The 20143-nt window shown below is 45.5% G+C and overlaps 1 protein-coding gene across 2 annotated transcripts; it reads right to left on the bottom strand.

Annotated features, from left to right (window-relative positions):
- Positions 1-48: 48 nt before the first annotated feature.
- map3k4 (mitogen-activated protein kinase kinase kinase 4) lies at positions 49-19204 on the bottom strand. 2 transcript variants are annotated; one of them, XM_061087617.1, is made up of 27 exons: positions 19006-19204; positions 13545-13735; positions 12044-13455; positions 10135-10395; positions 9571-9723; positions 9292-9449; positions 9045-9161; positions 8841-8940; positions 8600-8683; positions 8233-8502; positions 8005-8154; positions 7450-7611; positions 6989-7122; positions 6599-6677; positions 6413-6491; positions 5390-5483; positions 4970-5092; positions 3400-3500; positions 3223-3303; positions 2545-2736; positions 2392-2462; positions 2179-2295; positions 1933-2092; positions 1707-1829; positions 866-972; positions 376-555; positions 49-277 (listed from the first exon to the last, which is right to left on the bottom strand). In XM_061087617.1, exons 1-27 carry the CDS (start codon positions 19035-19037, stop codon positions 257-259), a joined length of 4752 nt encoding a protein of 1583 aa, XP_060943600.1. In that variant the 5' UTR covers positions 19038-19204; the 3' UTR covers positions 49-256. The 2 variants fall into 2 exon arrangements, with proteins under 2 accessions (XP_060943600.1, XP_060943601.1); XM_061087618.1 differs by lacking the exon at positions 4970-5092.
- Between the last annotated feature and the right edge of the window lie 939 nt (positions 19205-20143).

Below are 20143 nucleotides of genomic sequence, written 5' to 3'. Positions count from 1 at the left end.
TTCTTACAGTATGTACAGCCCCCCCCCCGCCCCATCCCCCCCACCCCACAGTCCATGGGTGCATAAAGACACAACAACCCTATATTCCATAGGTCCTGTTGTCCTCTGAAATGATTTTATATTACTTCCTCAGTTTAGCTCCATGTGCCTTTAGCCGTTACTTGCGCTTCCCGAAAGTCCACAGTTCCGTTTTCTTTTGCTGACAGCATGTACAGTAGTGCTTTAATGTGTAAACGTGAAGGCCACAGAGCAGGTCTCACTCTTCATCCGTACAAACCTGGAACAGACAAGAGGCAGCAGCTGTAATGTCACTCGGGTCACGTGAAGTTTAAGTCATGGCGGCGTTACAGCGGGTGACGCCGAAATGTGTCTCACCTTGACAAACGGGTGGTCGAGCAGCATGCTGGCTGTCCAGCGGCGTTTGGGTTCGCTCTCCAGACAGTGGCCGAGATAGTCCTTCCCCTCTGTGCTCAGCTTCTCCGGGATGGGGGGTTTATGGCCCATGCCCACTTTGTACATGATCTGGAAGTTGTGCTCGTACTCGTGCCAGGGTCTCTGCAGGTCGAGATTAAAGTAAGAACATGGGTCACTTCTTGGTTGTTTCTGCATCTAAAGTTAATTATAATGTGAAATAAATTTGGAAATAAGTTTCATGACACTTTACTCAACTGACTCAAAAACTAAGATGCTTCTACAATGGTCTCTTTTTTCAAATTTTATAATAAATCTAGAATAAGTTGATAAATTACCAGAAGAACAAAATCTGTCTTGTCTCTGACAGCAGAGCAACAACAAGTAAGCCTGAGTGAAACTCTTTTGTTTTAAAACCTCCTAAAGCACAGAAGTCTTTTCTATCACCCGTTACCTTTCCTGTCACCATCTCAATAAGGACGCAGCCCAAACTCCAGATGTCGGCTGCTCGCCCATGACCTTCACCCTTTGCTCGTGTGATGACTTCAGGTGCCATGTAAGCTGAAGATAAAAAAGAAAAAAGCCAATAGTTAAAAACAGTGGAATTTAAGAAGCAGCAATGTTGATGCAGCATATGAATCATTGTAAGACATTTGTAGAATAATAATGACATGAACCACGAAGCATGACCAGATCAATGTATTCAATTCACCAATTTGTCAAAAAAAACAACTGTATGTAAGGATTCACGTTTTATAATATAATACAAAATTTATTTTTAAACTTAGCATTTGAGACAGCATCTATTCATGAATGACAATAAAAGGAATCTATTCTAACTGGTTGGAAATAAAAGTATCAAGCCACAGTGACCCCTGCTGGTAGGTTATGACTTACACAAACACACACCACTAGAGGGGAGCTGAGAGTTCATATCTCTATGAGGCCAACTTTATCAACATATTGCATGTATTGAGACCAGGTTACAAATTCGATATATATAACTATATATACTGTACATATCACCTTTGCATAGATAGTACTATACATATGCCTGATTTTATTCGCAAAGATAACTGCATTATTTCTTTAGAAATGTATGAAAATGTCAGTTAGCGACCAATCGTACTAAAATAGATAAAGTGAAAAGAAATCCTGGATCTATCTGTCTATCTGTAAATCGAATTAATTGAATTAAATTTTTCCTTGGATCATGTCCCACCCCAAAATGCATTGACATCAGTTTCGTAGTAATCCTGCTAATGGACAGACAAAAAAAAGAAAGGTAATTTTACCTGCAGTTCCCAGGGTGCTGTTCACCTCCCCAGGCATAGTGTGAGTGTTGTTCCTCAACTTAACTGAGCAGCCAAAGTCACCCAGCTTAATGAGACCAGAGGACGTCAGGAAGATGTTGGCTCCTGATATAAAAAGAACACATTAAACCAATCACTAAATCACTTGGGGAATTAAGTCCATTGAGAATATTCTGCACCGCTGATAAGAAAAAAATGTGACACTGACCCTTGATATCACGGTGGACGATGCCGTGTTCGTGCAGGACGTTGATGGCTGTAGTGATCTGTTTACTGTAGAGCCTGATGACGTGTTCCTGCAGCCCGAGCCTGGACACCTCCTCCAGGGTGCCCTCGTCACAGTACTCCATGAAGATGTACATCTCCTCCTGTGGGGGAACATGAACAATTCATACCAAACTGCCTCAGTGTGGACCATGCGAGGCCTGAAGTGGCATTAACACACGTCTCTTACCCGATGGAGCTCAACTCCAAAGTATCGCACAAGGTTTGGATGTTTAATGCCCTCAAATATTTTCAGCTCATCCGCAGTCTCCTTGATTGTTTTGTGATCATTGGGCTGGAACCGGATCTGGTTGAAAAATGAATACACACATGTATGTATTTATTATTACATATATTTACTTTATTTTAAAAACCACTGATCTGATCTTGCTGTAGTACATACCTCCTTCATGGCCATTAGTTCTCCAGTGTCAACATTGATGCAAGTGTACACCTTCCCATACTGGCCCTCACCTGTAGTCACACACATGAACAGGTCATCAGTGGGAGTCAAATCTCCCACATTACAGAAAATGCAGTCACGAGCTGGTCGTACCTATCTTGTTGCCCCTCTGCCACTTAAAGGTCACCTTCCTGAGCCCCACGTGCATGACGTTGTCGTAGGACTTAGGCGTGTGACACACCTGGCCGATTATGTTGCGCTGCTTCATCACAGCGTAGCGCTTATCTTCGAACTTGCGAATGGAGCGACGCACGGCCTCCATGGGGCTCTGCCGGGCTGCTGTGTCTAAGACGGGAGAGAAAAGGATCGGTGAGTCAGACAACTGTACGGAGCAGTTTATCTAATGACAAGTGCAGATGACACACGTTTCAAAGACGTTGGATTGCTGTGCAGATTCACACTACATGACTTGCTGTTTCTGAAGTGAAGTCTTGCAGTCCTTGTGAGTTCATACTACATGACACACAACACGATCTGTCACCACAAGAAACCCCCAACTTCATCCTTCCCGCACTCTGGTTGCCTGTAGCTGTGGCCAATTGACAAATATTAAATTTGCAAGAAATCTAGTCGGATGAGGCGACATGTCGAGAAGCCTCTCGAATTACGTATTTGATGAGTTACCACATAATGATAGGCAACTGCCGATCGAAAGGACATTTGGCTCCAATCTGGGGCTCCTGTCGACAAGTTTCACAATATCTTGGTGAGTGGAAAATAGGGCTAAAAGTATGAACTACACTTAACATGCTCATCCCTGCAGAGTCTCACCTTTGGACTGGTTGATGAAGGTGCGGAGCTCCCAGCTCCGGCGAGCGGCGCTGTTGGGATCTCCCTTCGGATACGAGGGTTCTGGAGGGAGAAGAAGCACGGACGCTGTTCACCTCATCAGGCAATGGAACGGTTACAATGGGAATCAAACCATGGTGATTTATTGAGTGCACCCACCTTCTCTGTCCTCTGTGGGGCTGGAGTGGCGGCTCAGAGATTTGAAATGCAACTCGGCTGCAACTGATGACAGACGGTCATTCTCGTGGTAACTGGATCCCCTGTAAACACACGAAAGAAACTGATGCAACGCTGTGGTTTGAACAGAAACGTCTGATTTAGAGGATGAGCCACTCTGAGGGTTTCTCTGTTAATGGCCATGTTAAAGATCAGCAATGAGTTAAATTTCCTCTGCCAGGACTGCACTTTATTTTTATGCTTGTCTAGTTTAATGCACAAAAAGCATCTTAATGTAATGAGACCCTCTATTTTAAAAGATTTAGATTGTTCACCTTGAGATGCATTTGGGGAAAATGTTCAGAGACTTAAGTGTTTAAAATTAAAAATGACATATATATCGTAAATTATACATTAATAAATTATCCAAACAATCGACCATGAAAGAAATGAGGTTCTGAAAAGCCAGCATTGAGGTTTAAAGACAACAGATCAACTGACAAAATCTGTCCTTTCAAGCGAGACAAAGATTTAGCTTGCACCCACAGTTCAGCATGCATCAGAGACGTTCACGTTTGAAGGTGACATCCCTAGAGTGCATGGTCTGATTGTAAAAAGCAAACACAAAACGCACCAGCAAATCTAATGTTCAGTGAATCATCAGAATTAAAGCAAGGCTGATGTTAAAAGCACTAAAAAGCAGAATATCACAGGCCACTCGTTCAATGAGGTTGTGGTCCCCCCCCCACCACCACCATTTTCACACCATGCACAACAAATTCACTTGACCTGTAATAAGAACAGTTTGCTGACATTTTCACGATTTTGTGACATTTTGACATTTCAAAAGGGTAGAATGACTTCAGGTATATTTTTAGGTTATTCTGACATCAGTTCCACGTGTTATTTAGCTGCATCTTTTAGTGGATCATTTCAACTTTATACTATAGGGTTTAACATAATCATATCTGAATAACCATGCTGTAATTGCAGCATCAGTGCATTTGAATTCTTCAATGAAGAGTATGAAGGGTAATGCCTTATTGTTCGATTTAAAGTCCTCTAAAACTACTTAAGACTGATGCAGGATTGATACTTCTCATGTTGCACCGGAGCCTGGAAATGCTCAGTTTCAAATGAATGGCAGAGGGACTTTGTGGAAACAGAAGTTAATCCAATATCTGTCTCAATATCCAAATTTATAGTATTTGTTTAGATGCAACAGGAGGCCAAAAAAAAGGAAATCCACAATAAATTAAAGGTACAAATCATGTAAGTTAAAATATACATCCATCGGTTCAAGAACTAGCACTAGGACAGTGTTCCATTCATCCCATCTTTTTAAAATTCAAAGTTAAACCGACATCGCAGATTTGAAAATAGGGTAAAATACTTTTTGGCTGATGCTTATTAAATAAAACAAGTTTAATGAACCTAAGAAATTTAGTTTTAATCAAATCTTAAAATTAAGCATATTTTCCCTCTTAAGAAAACATTAGTGGTGGGGGTGTTTTTGTATCAGGGGCTGTGTTTTGACAACAATTCCACCAGGTGACTTGGGGGGCAAGGCTACCTGACGTCACTGGGGGTGCTGCCTGCTGCTTTGATGTGGCTGTGCTCCCCCGGGCCCTGAGGGACGGGGCGGGGGCCGTTGGGGAACAGCTGGTTCCGGAGATCGCAGGGAAGACTTCGAGAGCTGTGTGGTGAGAAGGACAAACTGAGGAGCGCCGCCTGGGGAGGGGAGGTGGCTTGTGTGGGATATGCTTACAAATGTGTGTGCATGTGACTGGGTGGCTGGTTGAGGGACGGACAGACACACACAAACACACACACTCGCTCTCACTCCGACAATAAAACGATTTTTGACAAACACAGACACACAAAGAGGCGCACACAGCTTAACAACTACAGCAAGGAAATGGTGCACAATCAGCCATGCAGGAAAGAGTATTAAAAGTAAAACGCGGTACGGTAAGAAGCTGTCGTCACTTACCTGAACCCTTCAGCGTTAGGGATGAACAGATTGGGGTTTGGTGGGTCGCTATGGCAACGAGGTACTTTTACGGGACGAGGACTATTCCTGGGAGCTGAAGAAGAAGAAAAAACACCCATTGCTTAATTTAGTAAAGCCACCGACCAAAGCAAACCTGGAACAGACTGTACATTGATGGACTGAGCCTCGTGGCTACAGACGGTTCGCTTGCTATCAGCAGGCGACGTTACTCACGGAACATTTCCTAAAACAGACAGATGTAAAATGCTTCACGTGAGTAAAACAGGGAACAAGGCAGAAAGGGGGAAATATATAAGTGGAATAAGGAAAGAAAAACAAATGCATTTTAGGATCAAGTTGCATGTTCCCAATTAGGCATCTACAGGCTTGCTCCGCACAAAATGCCTCTGTACTCTCTCTAATGTCTTTGGTCGCTTTTATATTTTGAGGGAGACTTTGTCTAATGGCTTATTTATGCCACGTTAGATATGTATAGTGAAACTGATGGAGCCCTATCTCTGTCGTTTTGTCCGTATTTGTGTCTTCTGAAGCTTACAGGTACGGAGGAGACAGGTCATTACTAGTAGCAGTAGTAATCAGGAAGAAAGGAAGACATTTGAATAATTGTGAGAGACTACAGACATCTGCTGTATATGATGTTAGCATGCTGCCCGACCACAGGGACACACAGCCTGGAATCTCTTTTTGTACGTAAGGCAGCATGAATGAGCCCCAAGTCAAAATGTAACTACTACACCACTTCATCATCCAAGAGTCTTGTCAAAAGAGACATTTCTGCAAAAAAATTATCTTATAAAATAAAAGATTTGTTTCCATAACTTGCATACTTTAAATAATTATTTTATTTTAATCATTTCATAGTTGTTGTGTCTGTTTTGTGTAACAGCCTGTCCCCCTGACAAACATGTGTATAAACTTACTACAGAATGTAAACACTGAAATAAGTCCTGACCTCCAGATGTAGAAGTCACAGACAGTTCACACCCAAGAGGACCGCCTTACCAATGTACAGTCCCGTAACCGGGCTGTGAGGTTTTCCAATCACATGTCCAATACATTCATTCATCAAAGCTTGTAGATTCTGCAGAGAGAAAGATGAATTCACAGTCAATAGATAATAAACAAATCAGGTGCACACTATACCTGTGTGCATTTATAGACTAAATAGAAGAAAACGGGACATTTTACCAGGAAGTCATCCTCGGGTAACGCTGATATGAAGGCAGGTTCAATGGCCTGAAGAAAATCAAAACCCTGAGTCGCCCACCTGTAGGAGCAACATGGCAGTCCATCAGTGAGTTCCAAAGCTCTCAAGTACTGGAGGCTTTTATCACACAAACAAAACGTTTTAACTATTATAAAGATGGTTTATATAGTGTAACAAAAAACGCTTTTTTATTCTTTTAAAGTCTCTAGTTTGTTGACTTATTTGTCAAAAACTAGGATGGTTTACTGGTCTGTGAGGTAAATGACTAACCAGAGGGCTTGAACCGCAAAAAGCATCCCTGAGCAACATACTGAAATTATAACATGCCTCACTAACTGCAGTGCTTAGCTGAGTAGAAGGTGAGGCCTTACCTGGGCTTGGTGCCCCTGCCGCTCTCACACTTGGTCAGGACATAGGTCATCCATTTACGGGCAAAAGCTATGTAGCGCTCCCCGATCCTCTGCCTGAACTCCCCTGACATCAGGCGCACCACTTCCTTGTGGTACTGTAAATAACAAATATACAAAATACAAATATTGAGGATTACTGCTGCAGCTTCCTCTCATCGGAGGACTTTGGAATTAATTCAATGTTAATGCAACTTCTTTGCCCTCTGTACAACATTACCCCTAATCACACAGATACCACAAAGAGTACATTATCCTAAACTTGTGAAAGTGAAGTGAAAATGTGTCTCTTTTGCCACAAGCCCTGACCAGGACAGATCTGTGTTAAAGGGGTAAATGAGGCGTTTATAATCTATTGCACACGCGTCTGTAAAAACGTAAGAGTGTCTTACATTCCAGGTCTCTAAAACCCTGCAGGCTCTTACCTCAAAGGCAAAATTGTAGCCCTGTATCATTGCCTCCCTGTAGTACTGATGCAGAGTGCCTGACTCAGACTCCTCCACCTCTGCCTCAAACTCTGTGGTGAACATGTACTCCACTCGGTCAATGGCAGTGTTGATCTTAATGCATAGCTGTAGTGCCTCATCCTGTGGCCGGACATAGAGAGAGAGAGAGAGAGAGAGAGCGAGAGAGAGGGGGAGAGCAAAGAGCAAAGATTAGATTGATTTATTATTTTATTATATTTAACTCTCAATCTAATCGAGAAATAGCAAGTGGTATTGATACTCGCAATGTAGAATTGTGACAGATGTTCCAGGTTTAGAGACCATCCGTTTGAGTACGATCTCTAAAATCTGGCCCAATTGTGGCTGTGTGCTTTTTTTACCATTCAATATTAATAGAGTGCAAATTTAAGGTAACTGAGCAGGTGTGGGGAAATACAGATTTGAAAGTAGGTCACAAACATGCATCAGTCTCGACAACAACATCAACCAGAGTTTTCACTGGTTAGAAATCATCGCTTCTGGTTGTGTAAGTACCTTGAGATCCTCCAGAGCGCTGGCAATAAGAGGCTGGCTCGATGTCTGCTCCCGACTGAGAGTTAGCACATCCTCCATGGACTGCTGGAATGCCTTTCGCTGGGCCACCAGGTGAGCAGACTGCATTACTATCAAGAGCATATTCTCCACCTGAGAGGAGAGGGATGCTTGTAGTTAATCGACAAAAACATTAAAAAAAAAAACACATACGAGCAAACACACACATACCTTCATAGCACTTAAAGTGTCAACAGTTTCAATCTGGGGGACCAGTTTCAGCAACTCTCCATCCCACTGAGCACAGTCAGAATCGGCAGTGGAGTCCCCAGTTCTGTGTTTGCTCATGAGGAGGTAGGCCTCATCATCTGCGATCTCTTCCGGCTCCTTGGAGCAGTCTTTACCCGCAGCGGCGTTGAGAAGCTGCAGGATGAGTGGCCGCTGATCCATCAAACCACAGGGGACAAAAACCTGCAGCTCTTCCAAACCTGGAATCTGAACCTGGACACAATAGAAAGAGGTTAAATAGAACACAAATGACCCGAGGACCGAAAAAAAATTACAGACATGTACAAAATTTCCCAAAAAGCAAACACACCTTGACATAGTTTCTCTTCTTCAGCGCCTCGAGGAGACAAGGCACCCCGTTGGTGATACTGAAATCGGCGGCGACTTCCAAGTCCTGCGGAGAGGGAAGCAAACAAAGTGGTGTGTCAGAACACACAGTCCCAGTTCTTCAGTGAGCAGCGAAAACAGGGTCATGGATAAATTGCCAAGTCCTATGTTGTTGTGGCTTTCCGTTTCAAGGGAGTGAAAAATTCCTCGCTGTTGTCTCTCACCTTGCGAAGCATTTTGGCAAAGCCTAGAGCCTTGGACGCTCGCTCCCTGGCCTCGTGAAACAGCTCTTTGAGTGATCGACTAGTCTCAATAACCGACCGCCTGGAGGAATCAAAAGAATCCAAGTTTAAAAGTTATCCACTTGGCAAAAACATTGTGATACTGACTGAGAACAAAGAAATCTAATCCCCATCTATTGCCCTCACCTGATTTCATCGGAGGCCGTGCTGTCATCTGCATTTTCCCAGAATTCATTACCACTTTTCTGCAGACCTGCATCGAGGAACTCCCCGGTGGATTTTAGCAACATCCCAGCGATGTCACTGCCAAGAAAAAAACAGTCCTTCATCTCATATAAATGACTAAAAGGTTTTAAGCAAAAAAAAGGTGTTGTATCGCTTTGAATTGCAAGTAGGTGAGATGTCTTTAACAGGAATGTTGGGGACCACTCACCAGAAAAGCTTCCCAGACTGGGCCTCCCCTCCGCGGATATAAGGAGTGATGACCTTGGTGAAGTTCCACTCCTCCTCCAACAGGTTCTTTAAGCTGTGAGAGGCCTGAGGGAGCTGCTGCAACATCTGGATCCAGCTGTGCATGTAGTCGAAGTAAACCTACATAAACAGGGACAGATGTTCCGTTTTAATAATGCAATCACAAGTGTTTCTCTACGACGGTTGCAGATCGTTTAAGGCCAGCGTCATGCAGAGGAGGGAGGAAGACTTGGACTCTTACCATTAGCATCTTGTGAAGGTCTTCTTCAAACTCATCGATATTGGCATTGGTCTGTAAGCCCTGAGCATCGGCGACCACTCCGCGCAGCATGAACTGGTAATACTGCTTCATCAGGAGACCGCCTTTAAGAACCTCCTTACACTCGCGCACCAACTGTACAGCACAAACAACACATAAAACACAGACTTTAGTATATAAATATGACAAACCCAACAAGCATATCAGTCTTTAAGGTTAATTCTGTGAAATTCAAACAGTATTTAACTCAATATTTATTCTTTAAGACAAAATTTAATAAGCTAGAATCATATGATAATAAATACAGATTCACAGCTTTCTGAAAGACTTAAACACTCCACAAACACTGAAGTATTGTCAGTTAATTAGTGTCCATATAGAAAGTATTCATATAGCTTATATGGGCCAGATGACTGATCATTTATCTTCATATGAGAAAAATTAGAAAGCATGAATTAAATCATATTGCTAGAAGTAAAAAGCATCAGAATTAAGTGTGACTCAAAAACTATAAACCCTAAAGGAAGTGTCTCAGCAGCCGCTTGCCTGTTTGATACTGAGCAGTGAAGGCTCTCCAGCAGGTCGCTGTTCAAGTCGCAGTTTAAGGCATTCGTGAATGACGTTGAGGAGAACTCTGCACAGCACGAGGAACGCAGGCCGGAAAGACGGGAGGTCCATGTCCAGCAAATCCTCCCAGGACACCTGGTCTGCTCGCAGCTCCGGGTGAGCCGCACCACTGCAGGACATGTGGCGTGAGAGCTCAGGCAGGTAGTCGCTGTATAGCATGGGGTCTGGGAACTCTGCAAACTGCCGGAGGAACATAGGTTGAGGTGAGTTCATTCAGCAAGTTCCAATGTGGTTACATTATCAGAGTCAACATTGGGCTTTAGAATAAATTGGTTGGTCTCGCCATTTAATAAATCTTATTAATACTCGGTTTTCAAAGCTTGGTCCATCATGGCTGCACTGTCTCAGACAAGGATGAGCAAAGTAAATATACATATTTTCTGGGCTCTATACCATTGACCAGATATAAAGCTTTAGGTCTGGTCAATGGTATAGAGCTACAACTAGTGCCTTCTCCTTTTCCTTCATTCAAGTGTTCACGTTCCCTGTTTGCAAGAGGAGGAAAGAGTCTGTCTGGATGTCCATACACGGATCCACTCCCCAATCAAAGCCTTTTCAAACCATGGCTTCATCATAATAGACTCTAAAACAATAATTTCCTCTTAACTGCTCCTTCTTTATAACTTTTTCACTGTTGCAGGACAGGCGTACGTGCACACACCCACACACACCCTTCCTTAGTACAAAGGGATCAGGTTTCCTTGAGTTGCATCCCTTCCATTAAGGCATGAGCTCAGATGACACTCGGGTGGGTTTGATCTTCTCGTCAAAGTCTCATTCAAGTAACTCAGCTTACAGCCAGTGTTCATTTGTTATAAATAAGGCTGAGCCTCAGGTTTCCAGCAGATTGTCGCTTACTAGTAGCATAGTGATGGTGGGACATATGGCATCAGAACAAAGTGAAAGTCATATTGTTATCCTAAGCAAAGTGGACGTGGCCAGACTTAAGGTTTCCTAATGGGGCAGTGCATGGAACTCAAACACTTTGCAGAAACTGGATCAGTTGAATCCATAGAACGATGGGGCACACTAAAGTGACCACATCATCATTAAGATCACAACATCAGGCTTAGTTAAATTATTTAACATAATAATAATAAAAATAATACTAATAAATGCAAGACTCCAATCAGCAGAAGTACTATTTTAAGGCTGTCTTTCTTGTAGTGGTCTCAGAGGACAAGTTGCTTGAGGTGGGATAAGAAATACAAACTTTTCCCAGAGGAAATTTATTGATGAATCCAGGCTTGATATTTATGGCAGTAACAGAAGGGTGTGTATACAGGAGAGAAAGTGATACTGCAATTTATCAACAACGTGATTGTGGGATGTTTTAAAACTGGGGATGATTTGCCGACTTTGGCTATGAATTGATTACACCACGACCGCCTTGTTCATCAGAAACATGCCATGTACCCTGGTTTGCAGATTTGTGCAGGGGGATTCATTCAGATTCATAACGACCCCACACACATCAAAGCTTTGAAAGAATCAAAAGGAGACAAATCAGCCAAGATGTCACGCTTCCTGTTATGCACTTTCCTTCAGTCACCTAACTTAAACCATAGAGAAAATGTAAGGCGGCACCTAAAGACTGAGAAAGTGTTCAGTGCAGTTTATGATATGTTTATTTTTCAAAGACTGACCTCATTTAAATGGTTATGCTGATATTATTTGTAATGAAAAAAAGAATGCAACATTAAAATGCTAAATGGAAGTATTCCAGCTAGTGTATTTTGGACCTTCGTTAAGCTGATTTTTGTTCTGCTTAAGGCAATAATATTTAGGTAACCACTGAGTGTGCAGCTTGCAGATATTGCAGTCTCACCTCCAGTGCAGGCATGTGGCGAAGCAGTGCCGCTCTGGACCGCTGAAGAGAGCGGTCCATCAACTTGTGCAGCCTGAGGATCAGTTTACGCAGTCCCATCTGTTTCAGAGCTTTATCCACAAACGGTCTGTAGATGGCTGTGGGGCAGAACACTCCCCCTCCCACTGTTGCTTCTGCACCTCCGACAGTGGCGGTTGGGAGAAACTCGTCTTCTGACAACAAGCGGGCAAATTTAGGAGTCAGGGAGGGAGACAACTCTCCATCTGCTACGTGTCCAAATTCCTCCTCCTCCTCAGCATCCCTGTCCTCCCCTTCACTCTCTGCTGTAAAAGTGGCTGTGGAGTCATTCTCCTCGTCTCTCTCATTGTCTTCTTCGTCATTGCCACGGGAGCAGCGAGGTGAGGGGATCTCAAAGACGGGCCACCCGATACGGGATAGGTCGTGGAGGCCCAGCACAGTGGCCATGACGCGCAGCTTCTGGTTGAGGTCCTGGGTGATATTGAGCCACAGACAGAGCGCCTGCACCCTGCCCTGGAAGTCTCGTGCTGCGTACTTTTCATAGTCCCTCTGCAGGGCCTGCAAAGAGGGGTACAAAGCTTCCAGAGACTCCAGCAGCTCCATCACCCGCTTGACCTGCTCAAAGGCCAGCCGCTGGCGCTGAAGGTGTTCCCTGCAATCGGCGCCAGAGCCCAGAGGCTCGGCTGCATTCAATGCAGTCGAGGGACATGCACTAAAGCCCCAGGGATCTACTCCACAGTGGTTGGTCTCTGCTACACCAGGCTCTCCCTCCACCCCGCTGCTGTCACAGTCCCCCTGGATTGTTTGAGACCCTGAACACTGGGCCCCTCTCAGGCTATCGTAGTTGACCTTAAAGTGCTGCACCTCATTGATGATGTCAGGGATGGCCTGGCGGGCAGTAAAAAGAAAAAGGTCCTGGTCACCGGTGGAGCGGCGTGCATGCCAAGCCTGCAGCTCCAACCAAATGACCTCGTTGTTGTGACCCATGAAGGCCATGTTCTCCAGACCCCTCTGCTCCTTCTCCTTCCTCTTGGAGGACATAGACGTGAGCTTTAGCAGCAGGCGCAGAGTTTCAAAGAACTTGAGGCGGTCGGCAGGGCAGTCAGTCCTGGAGGTCTGTCGGTGGGTCCGGGCAATATGGGGCATAGACACTGGCAGTTTGCCACTGCTGCAGCCTAAGCTCAAGTAATGCTTCCTGGGATCCATGTTGAGGGCACTGAAAGGGCTGGACTTTGAGAGCGGATCCAGCATGAAGGAGCCTTCAAACGTCTTCTTGTGGTCTCTCTCTGTGGAGCGCAGTGTGGCCCTCTGCTTCTTGCCGTGCTTGTAGCTGTGCTCCTCTGGGGCTTCCACTGGCCTGGGAACCTCTTTCAGGACCGGTGGGGTAGGGTCGACTGAAGCAAACACAGAAAATACAATACATGTAAAAACCTAGTTTAAAGCATGGATATTTCAGTGAAACCAATTCGTTAATTGAAGTTACCCTTGTTGGGCGATCGTCCAGAAGTCTTTGCTTGGCTGTTCCTCTGATGTTTGCCAGACATGCGTTTCATCTGACGGGGGGTACGAGGAGGTGATGTGCCATACACAGCTTCCTCTTCCTCACTAGGAGAGTCCCAGGATTCATCCATCTCAGAGTTCTTTTGGGATGCATCTTGCGCCGGCTTGGACTGCCTGTCAACGTTAAATGACATTCAGGCAAAAACATTGATTTGCATATTTACAATAATCACTGTTACCAGGAGGTGATGTTAACCACAAGCCAATGAGCTAATGAGAGTTTCGGTCATATCATACAACACCACTCATGACGTGTGTACAAGGTTAAACAATGCTCGGTTGTTTGTACCCAAAACAGACAGAGCACCAAACCTCCCGTAACAGCACAGCAAACAAGTTGCCAAACTGCAACTAGACCGAATGTCTGCAGCAGCCTGCAACACACTGACGAGCTGTCTGTCCTTTGGAGTCTGACTGGCTGCCTCCCAAAACGTACAGCAGAAATGCTATGTGCATGACCACAGCCGTCCAGACGCGGGATAATAAGCTATGGGCACCCCCTCTCAGTCTAGGTAAACATGATGGCTCGACTGGAGAGGGAGAAATAGTAACCCTCATTAACTCTGTCTGCTAAGTCCTCAACCATACTGCCCGAGTCAGGCACTCACCCAACGTGTGAGGAACTTGTTCGACTGTAAGCAAAAGCAGAGCCAGTTCAAAACAACATAACTTTCAAGTGATTATAGTAAATCTTGAGCCACAATAAAGATTTGGACATCAAGGTTGCTTAACCACATTCTGACTGAATTTCCAATTATAAAAAGCCATATAGTTGAATATGTTGCATGAAAAGAAAACACTTCCGTTCCTTTTGGGAAAAAGGAAAACACATGGAGAATGCAGACGGCACGCTTTTCTGGATTACAATGTCACAGCTTTGTTCCTTAATGCCTTTCTGAGGGTTTTTTAATAGGATTAGAGGGAAAGGTTGGAAGGCCTGACCCCACCAACAAAAACAATGGGAGAAAGGAGAGGAGGGGCATGCTTAAAGGGAGTCCCATATGCCGGTCACCATGTGCCCCCCCCCATCGATCATCTGACTGAAAGGCATTCCCCAACACGCGCCTGTTAGTGTCCGTGCAGACGGAGTTGAAAGGGGAAAAGCTGTATCACTTTCACTGGGCGACTGTGTGTGAGTGTTAAGGGGGGGGGGGGGGGGGTTAATCTGGAAATCACTTGCTTAAGCTTTTCAAGGAGCCACACATAGAAAGAGAAAGTCCAGACATCTGATGCCTTTCTTTTGTCTCTCCGTCTCCCTACACACACACACGGTCAACTGGGAGCAGCTGCAGCAACATCATACTGAGTCAGACACCTGCTGCAAATCCTGCAAGTTTACATGCAATAATATTCCCGATGCACTCTAAAATCTTCATGAACGAACGAGCACACTGCGAGAGGCACGTCGGCAGCACACCCATTTCAGCCCCGACGTCTTGCAATTACAGAAGAACTCTCGCACAGCAGAACACTGGTGCCTTTATGTGTGTATTGTATAGGAAATAGTGAAGGGGCTTGTTCTGCAGGAGCAGCACACCACAGTGATCTTTTCAGTATGCGGGCACAAGAAGGCACAGTGAGCGATCCTGCGTGCTACAGCATAAGGCATTTCGCACGGTGGAAAGAGACAAATCCCCTGTTGCAAACGCAATGAGGATATCAAGAGAGGTATCAGGAAGCTGCATGAGGCGGGCAGATAGAGCGCACGCCGTCTACCTCCCACTGCGTCCATCGCAAGTATGATCAGACTGTGCACGCGTTTGTAAACATTCCAAAGCGTGCATGGGTGTGTGGTGTCAGAGGACCGAAATAGTCAGTGCGTGTGAGGGAGAGTGAGGCAGAGTTTTTAAAAAGACTCTTCCTTATGCAGAACTGCGTGACTCGATCGCTCAGGAATGACAAGCGGAACCTATGACGCCATCGATGCCAGTCGGTTTGTTTGGTTGCTAGGAGACGCTGCAGTTAAAGGCCGTGCGAGATTCCTCTTCCGATTTCCTTGCTTTTCCTCCAGGACTAACTTGCAGGAAGTCACTGGCCCGCGTGCCGCTGCAGTTGACCGTCGACACACCACGGTCCTCAAGCTGTCCCTGCCTGGCTGCCACTGGTGAATTATCACTGCAGATGGTGTCTGGCTGCTCTCAATGGCTCATCTGATGGCTCACTGGGGCTCCTATAAAAGGCCAGAGGAATGCTAGAGCCCCTGGGCAGGAACACTGAGTGCATAATAAACAGCACAAAATCGGGACTCTTTTTCACCAATGATACCAAGAGCTACCAGAGTCAGGGGGGGGGGCTGACCTTTGACACCAACCATCCACACCATTGTACGAGGAGGGGGCGCTCTATTGTATAGCTGTGACACGTGGCCCGTGAGGCCCACGGCTGAATAGCACACAGCTGGTAAGTGAGCACACTTGCTCACAATGTGCAGAATAAAGGGGGATTTTTTTTTTAGCGACAGGGGGAAAAGGAGGAAAGGGTGGCCGGGGGGGTTTCGAAGAGCACTGTTTCCATTAAATAGGCCATGCTGGCACAACTGGTGCTCGGTCGGCTAAATGAAGATCTTCATTTACCTCCCCCTGACACACACTGTAAACAGGATGTGTCTGCTGCCTGGTAATGTCAGCCCAAGGTTAACTGCGGAGGCAAAGAGAACGTAAAAAAAAAACCTGAGTGTGTGCATGTTCACAAATTTCAGAAAGAAATGTGGTTGCTTTGTGCAATAATGTGCACGTCTGGTGCAGGCAGAGCTGATGCAGCGTTCGGAGTTTCTGCCATAGGCTTACACAATCCAGACACAATGAACTCGACATACTTGACCACACCCTCCTATGGAGCAGCGTGACACTGCCAGGAGTGGACCTCCCAGTCCCTCGTGCAGAGCATACTTTACAAGCACCACAGAGGCGTTTGCTCCTGCAGGATAGAGCACGATACTATGCAAATACAGCATGCATTTCGAAAACACTGCTGTGCTCGCACATTACCCAACACCCGGGAAAATCCTCCATCTGAGACACATTATTGCACCAATATACGCTCATGACATTAACAACAGCAAGTCACGGGGTTAACATGTATCTAAATGCAGACCCTGCGTACTGTGTGCAGCAACATGAGATTAATGGTGTGATGACACATTTTTCTCCTTATGCCAAATTGCATCATAAATGCATCGCAAGCAGCAATCTGCTCCACCTTCGAGATGTAATCTGAAACTGGGGACATCCATAAGCAACACCTCTGTCGCTTTAAAACACTTTATGGTCTTCTGAAGACCAACGATGATCAAGTTATCCTGGAAGCATCTATCCCTTCCCTCTCTACAAGATATTATCTGACACAATCTGACCTACTTCATTATATTAAGTACCGCAGATTTATAACTTACAAAGATTCTATTGTTGGAAGGAAATAGCAGATTAGAGTGACAGAATGTGAGCGCAGCCTTCAGTTCTCCGAAGCAGGTGTGGGCCGAGACAGGATGCAGATAGGAAATGCTAGAGGGCGGTCCATCTGTATTCTGCAGCCTGTGCGCCTGGCAAATGCAGGCATTAATGAGCTGGACGACCATGAGCGTCTCTGCGGCTCCGGGCAGCAATGCACTGTGCACAGCCCACATCCTGAAATCCCTGGAATGCTCATCAGCCACAGTGTCTTCCGACTGACTTTGAAAAGGAGACACTATTGACAAAAGGACCTCTGTGCTCGCAAGAGATAGCGATAGCCTTCGATTGCCCCGGCGAGCGCATAGCTCCTCTCTCTCAAAATAGTTTGAACTAACTCACATTTAGGCACAGAGGCCCATCGAGGCGGGTGGAACGACACTGCAGTTAGAAAAACTAAAAGATAACTCGTTCCTGCACGTTCGAAGTCTGTTATTTCAGTCCGACGTTTGGATTTGAGTGCAGAGCGGTCCCTGACAACTCTGCACGATTTGTGTGCAATTGTGCGAATTTCTATAGATATTCTAACTGCATACAAATTGTGCAAGTTATATATTTGAGTTGTGTATAGTTTACTTTCACCCCAAACTTTGGCTGCCTGCTGAACAAGAAAGTGAAACAAAAAACATGAAAATCAATGTCAGCTTGTGACCCCGTCATGCTTCCAGTTACAGCACGGTTAAAGTCTCAAGGTTTTTCTTGATGTGACAAACATGACTTTGCTGCAATTACATTACCAGGGCCAGCATTGCACAATCATGCGAGCTTGTGTTTGTGTGTGTGTGTGCACCTCGGACTGAGCGGCCTCAAGGGTGCAAGGGAATAACAACCGGCTGGTGCCAGAATCATTAGTGAAAAGAGCAGACCGAGGTGGAAAAAAAACAAAGATCTTTGCTCAGAACCCGGATTATCGCAGATGACAGAGCTGATCCGACGTGATAAATGCCCTGAGAGTCACTCGCCCTGCAGACAAACAACTGCAAGTGAGGAGGAGGAGGAGGAGGGGGGGAGACATAACACAGGATTCCTGAGGGTCTGTCGCCGGCGGTCAGGGACAAACACTGCAGCATTTTCCACTGAGAGACGTGCACAAGAAGAGGAAAACGTGCAGCGAGCGTCTCTTTGTGTGCATTCCCCCCTGTGAGACTGCAGACATGAATCCCCCCAAGCAGCCTCTGCACACACACACACACAAAGTGAAAGATCTGCTGCTGCTGCACATGTGTGACTCTGCAACAGATTGCCATCAAAGTTATTAAAATCCACACAACATGCAGCACAAAGTGTGTGAGGAACCCACCGAGAAGGGAGCACAGATCATGATTCAGCAGAGGAGTGTGGCAGCAGCAGCAGCTCCCTAACCCGAGCTGGAGGATTAACAACAACACAGCAGCAGCGACATGCTAGCTGGAGTTAGCGAAGTTTGTGTCTCGCTCCAGTGATGAAATGCATGCCCGGACAACCGCGAACACACAACCACACAATAACAACACACCTCCGGGTCCAACACAATGCAACACTCCTCTCACTCCCGCGGCTCGTCGGTGCCTCGCAGCGAACTTGTCGGTTAACAATAAACTGACAAACGGCGGCTAACCGGAGATGCTAGCTAGCTCGCTCCCTGCTGACATGTCTGCACTGCCCCGGCGGCTCCTTGTTGTCCCCGGGTGTTACCTTCTCATGTGGCGGCCATTCTGTGCCTGTTTCTACCGAGCACTGCGAGGTGAAAGTGTCGCTTCCCAAAACAACAACAACAAAAAAAAAAAAAGTTTGCAACTCCACTGTTGCAAATGCACAAACTGCAAGCGCGCCCCTATTTGGCAGGAAGTGGATTCGCGAGGGGATGCGCGGGGCCGACTGCGCCGTCACGCTGGGATCACTATTTGGCAAGGCGCCGGGGTCCTGATGGTGGAGTGTGTGTTCGGTGGATTCGCGTACCTGCTGGGCTTGTTTCGATCCGGAGGCTCCATAGCGAAGCGGCGGCTCCTCGTTCCTAGCCGTGCATGGACCGAACCATGTCCGGGCGGCTTCGCGCACACTTTGCACCGGGGAATGTTTGCAAGAGACCCGGGTCAGTGTCTCTCCGGAGCACTTTCTATCCGCCGGCACAGCGGGCTCTCGCTGGTGCGTACGCCGTCGCCATCTTTCCAACGCTCATTGAGGAGGAGTGCCACAGTCTTGCATTACTACGGCAACTCGGATAGGTCATCCGCGGTCATTATTGTGCAAGGCCCCCCCCGTGCAAGTTTTTTTTTTCTAAACACAAACTTAATGAATCAGTCATCATATGATCTCATTATGACTGGATTGTCATGAAAATGGCTCTTCTGCACCAGTGTGTGTTGCTGCAGTAGTGGGGCCCAATGTGACACGATGGCAGGGGCCACTTCAAATCAAATAAAGTTTATTGTCCCTAGGGGCGAAAAGTTTTTGGGCCAAAAAGCTGCAGCAGCCGAAGAAAAGTACATTGTGAACAACAAACAACAAGGAACAGTACACAAGGACTTTACATGTACGACCCAGAATAAAAGTGAGTGGAATATTGCACCTGCCCTAAAAAACACTTAAAATGATAAAACACTTAAGGATATAACGCTTAAAAGATGAATAACAAAAACTAAACTTTAAAATCTAAAAATCTAAAAAAACGAGTGTAAAATGTGCCAGACAAAGTGCAAAGGTTATTTAGATACATCGCCGAATCCAGATGTTTCTTTATTGAGTAGTGTGATAAACGTTGGGAGGAATGAAAGCTCCAATTTTGAATTTTTTAAGTATTTTTGAACTGTAACACGAGTCTGGTTTAGCTCAATTCATTTTAAAATACACAAAACCAGCCAAAATGATGATCAAAATTATTCTTGATAGTTACGTGATATCATGTTATTAAAAAGGCCCAGCTTTTGTCTGTTGAAATGTGAGTTAATGTGATGCTTTCATATTATGGGACTCTGGAGGCCCCTGGTGGTCTTGCAGTCTGGGACAGTTGCCCACTAGGTCATTAAACCTTCTCACTCCTATGTTAATTACATTGACATCATTTTAGTTCAGGTATTTGTTGTGATGCTGCAATTTG

Source organism: Limanda limanda, chromosome 15 (assembly GCF_963576545.1).
Source record: "Limanda limanda chromosome 15, fLimLim1.1, whole genome shotgun sequence".
NCBI classification, from domain to species: domain Eukaryota; kingdom Metazoa; phylum Chordata; class Actinopteri; order Pleuronectiformes; family Pleuronectidae; genus Limanda; species Limanda limanda.
The sequence above is the reverse complement of the archived record's forward strand: the minus strand, read 5'-3'. Positions and strand labels throughout refer to the sequence as shown.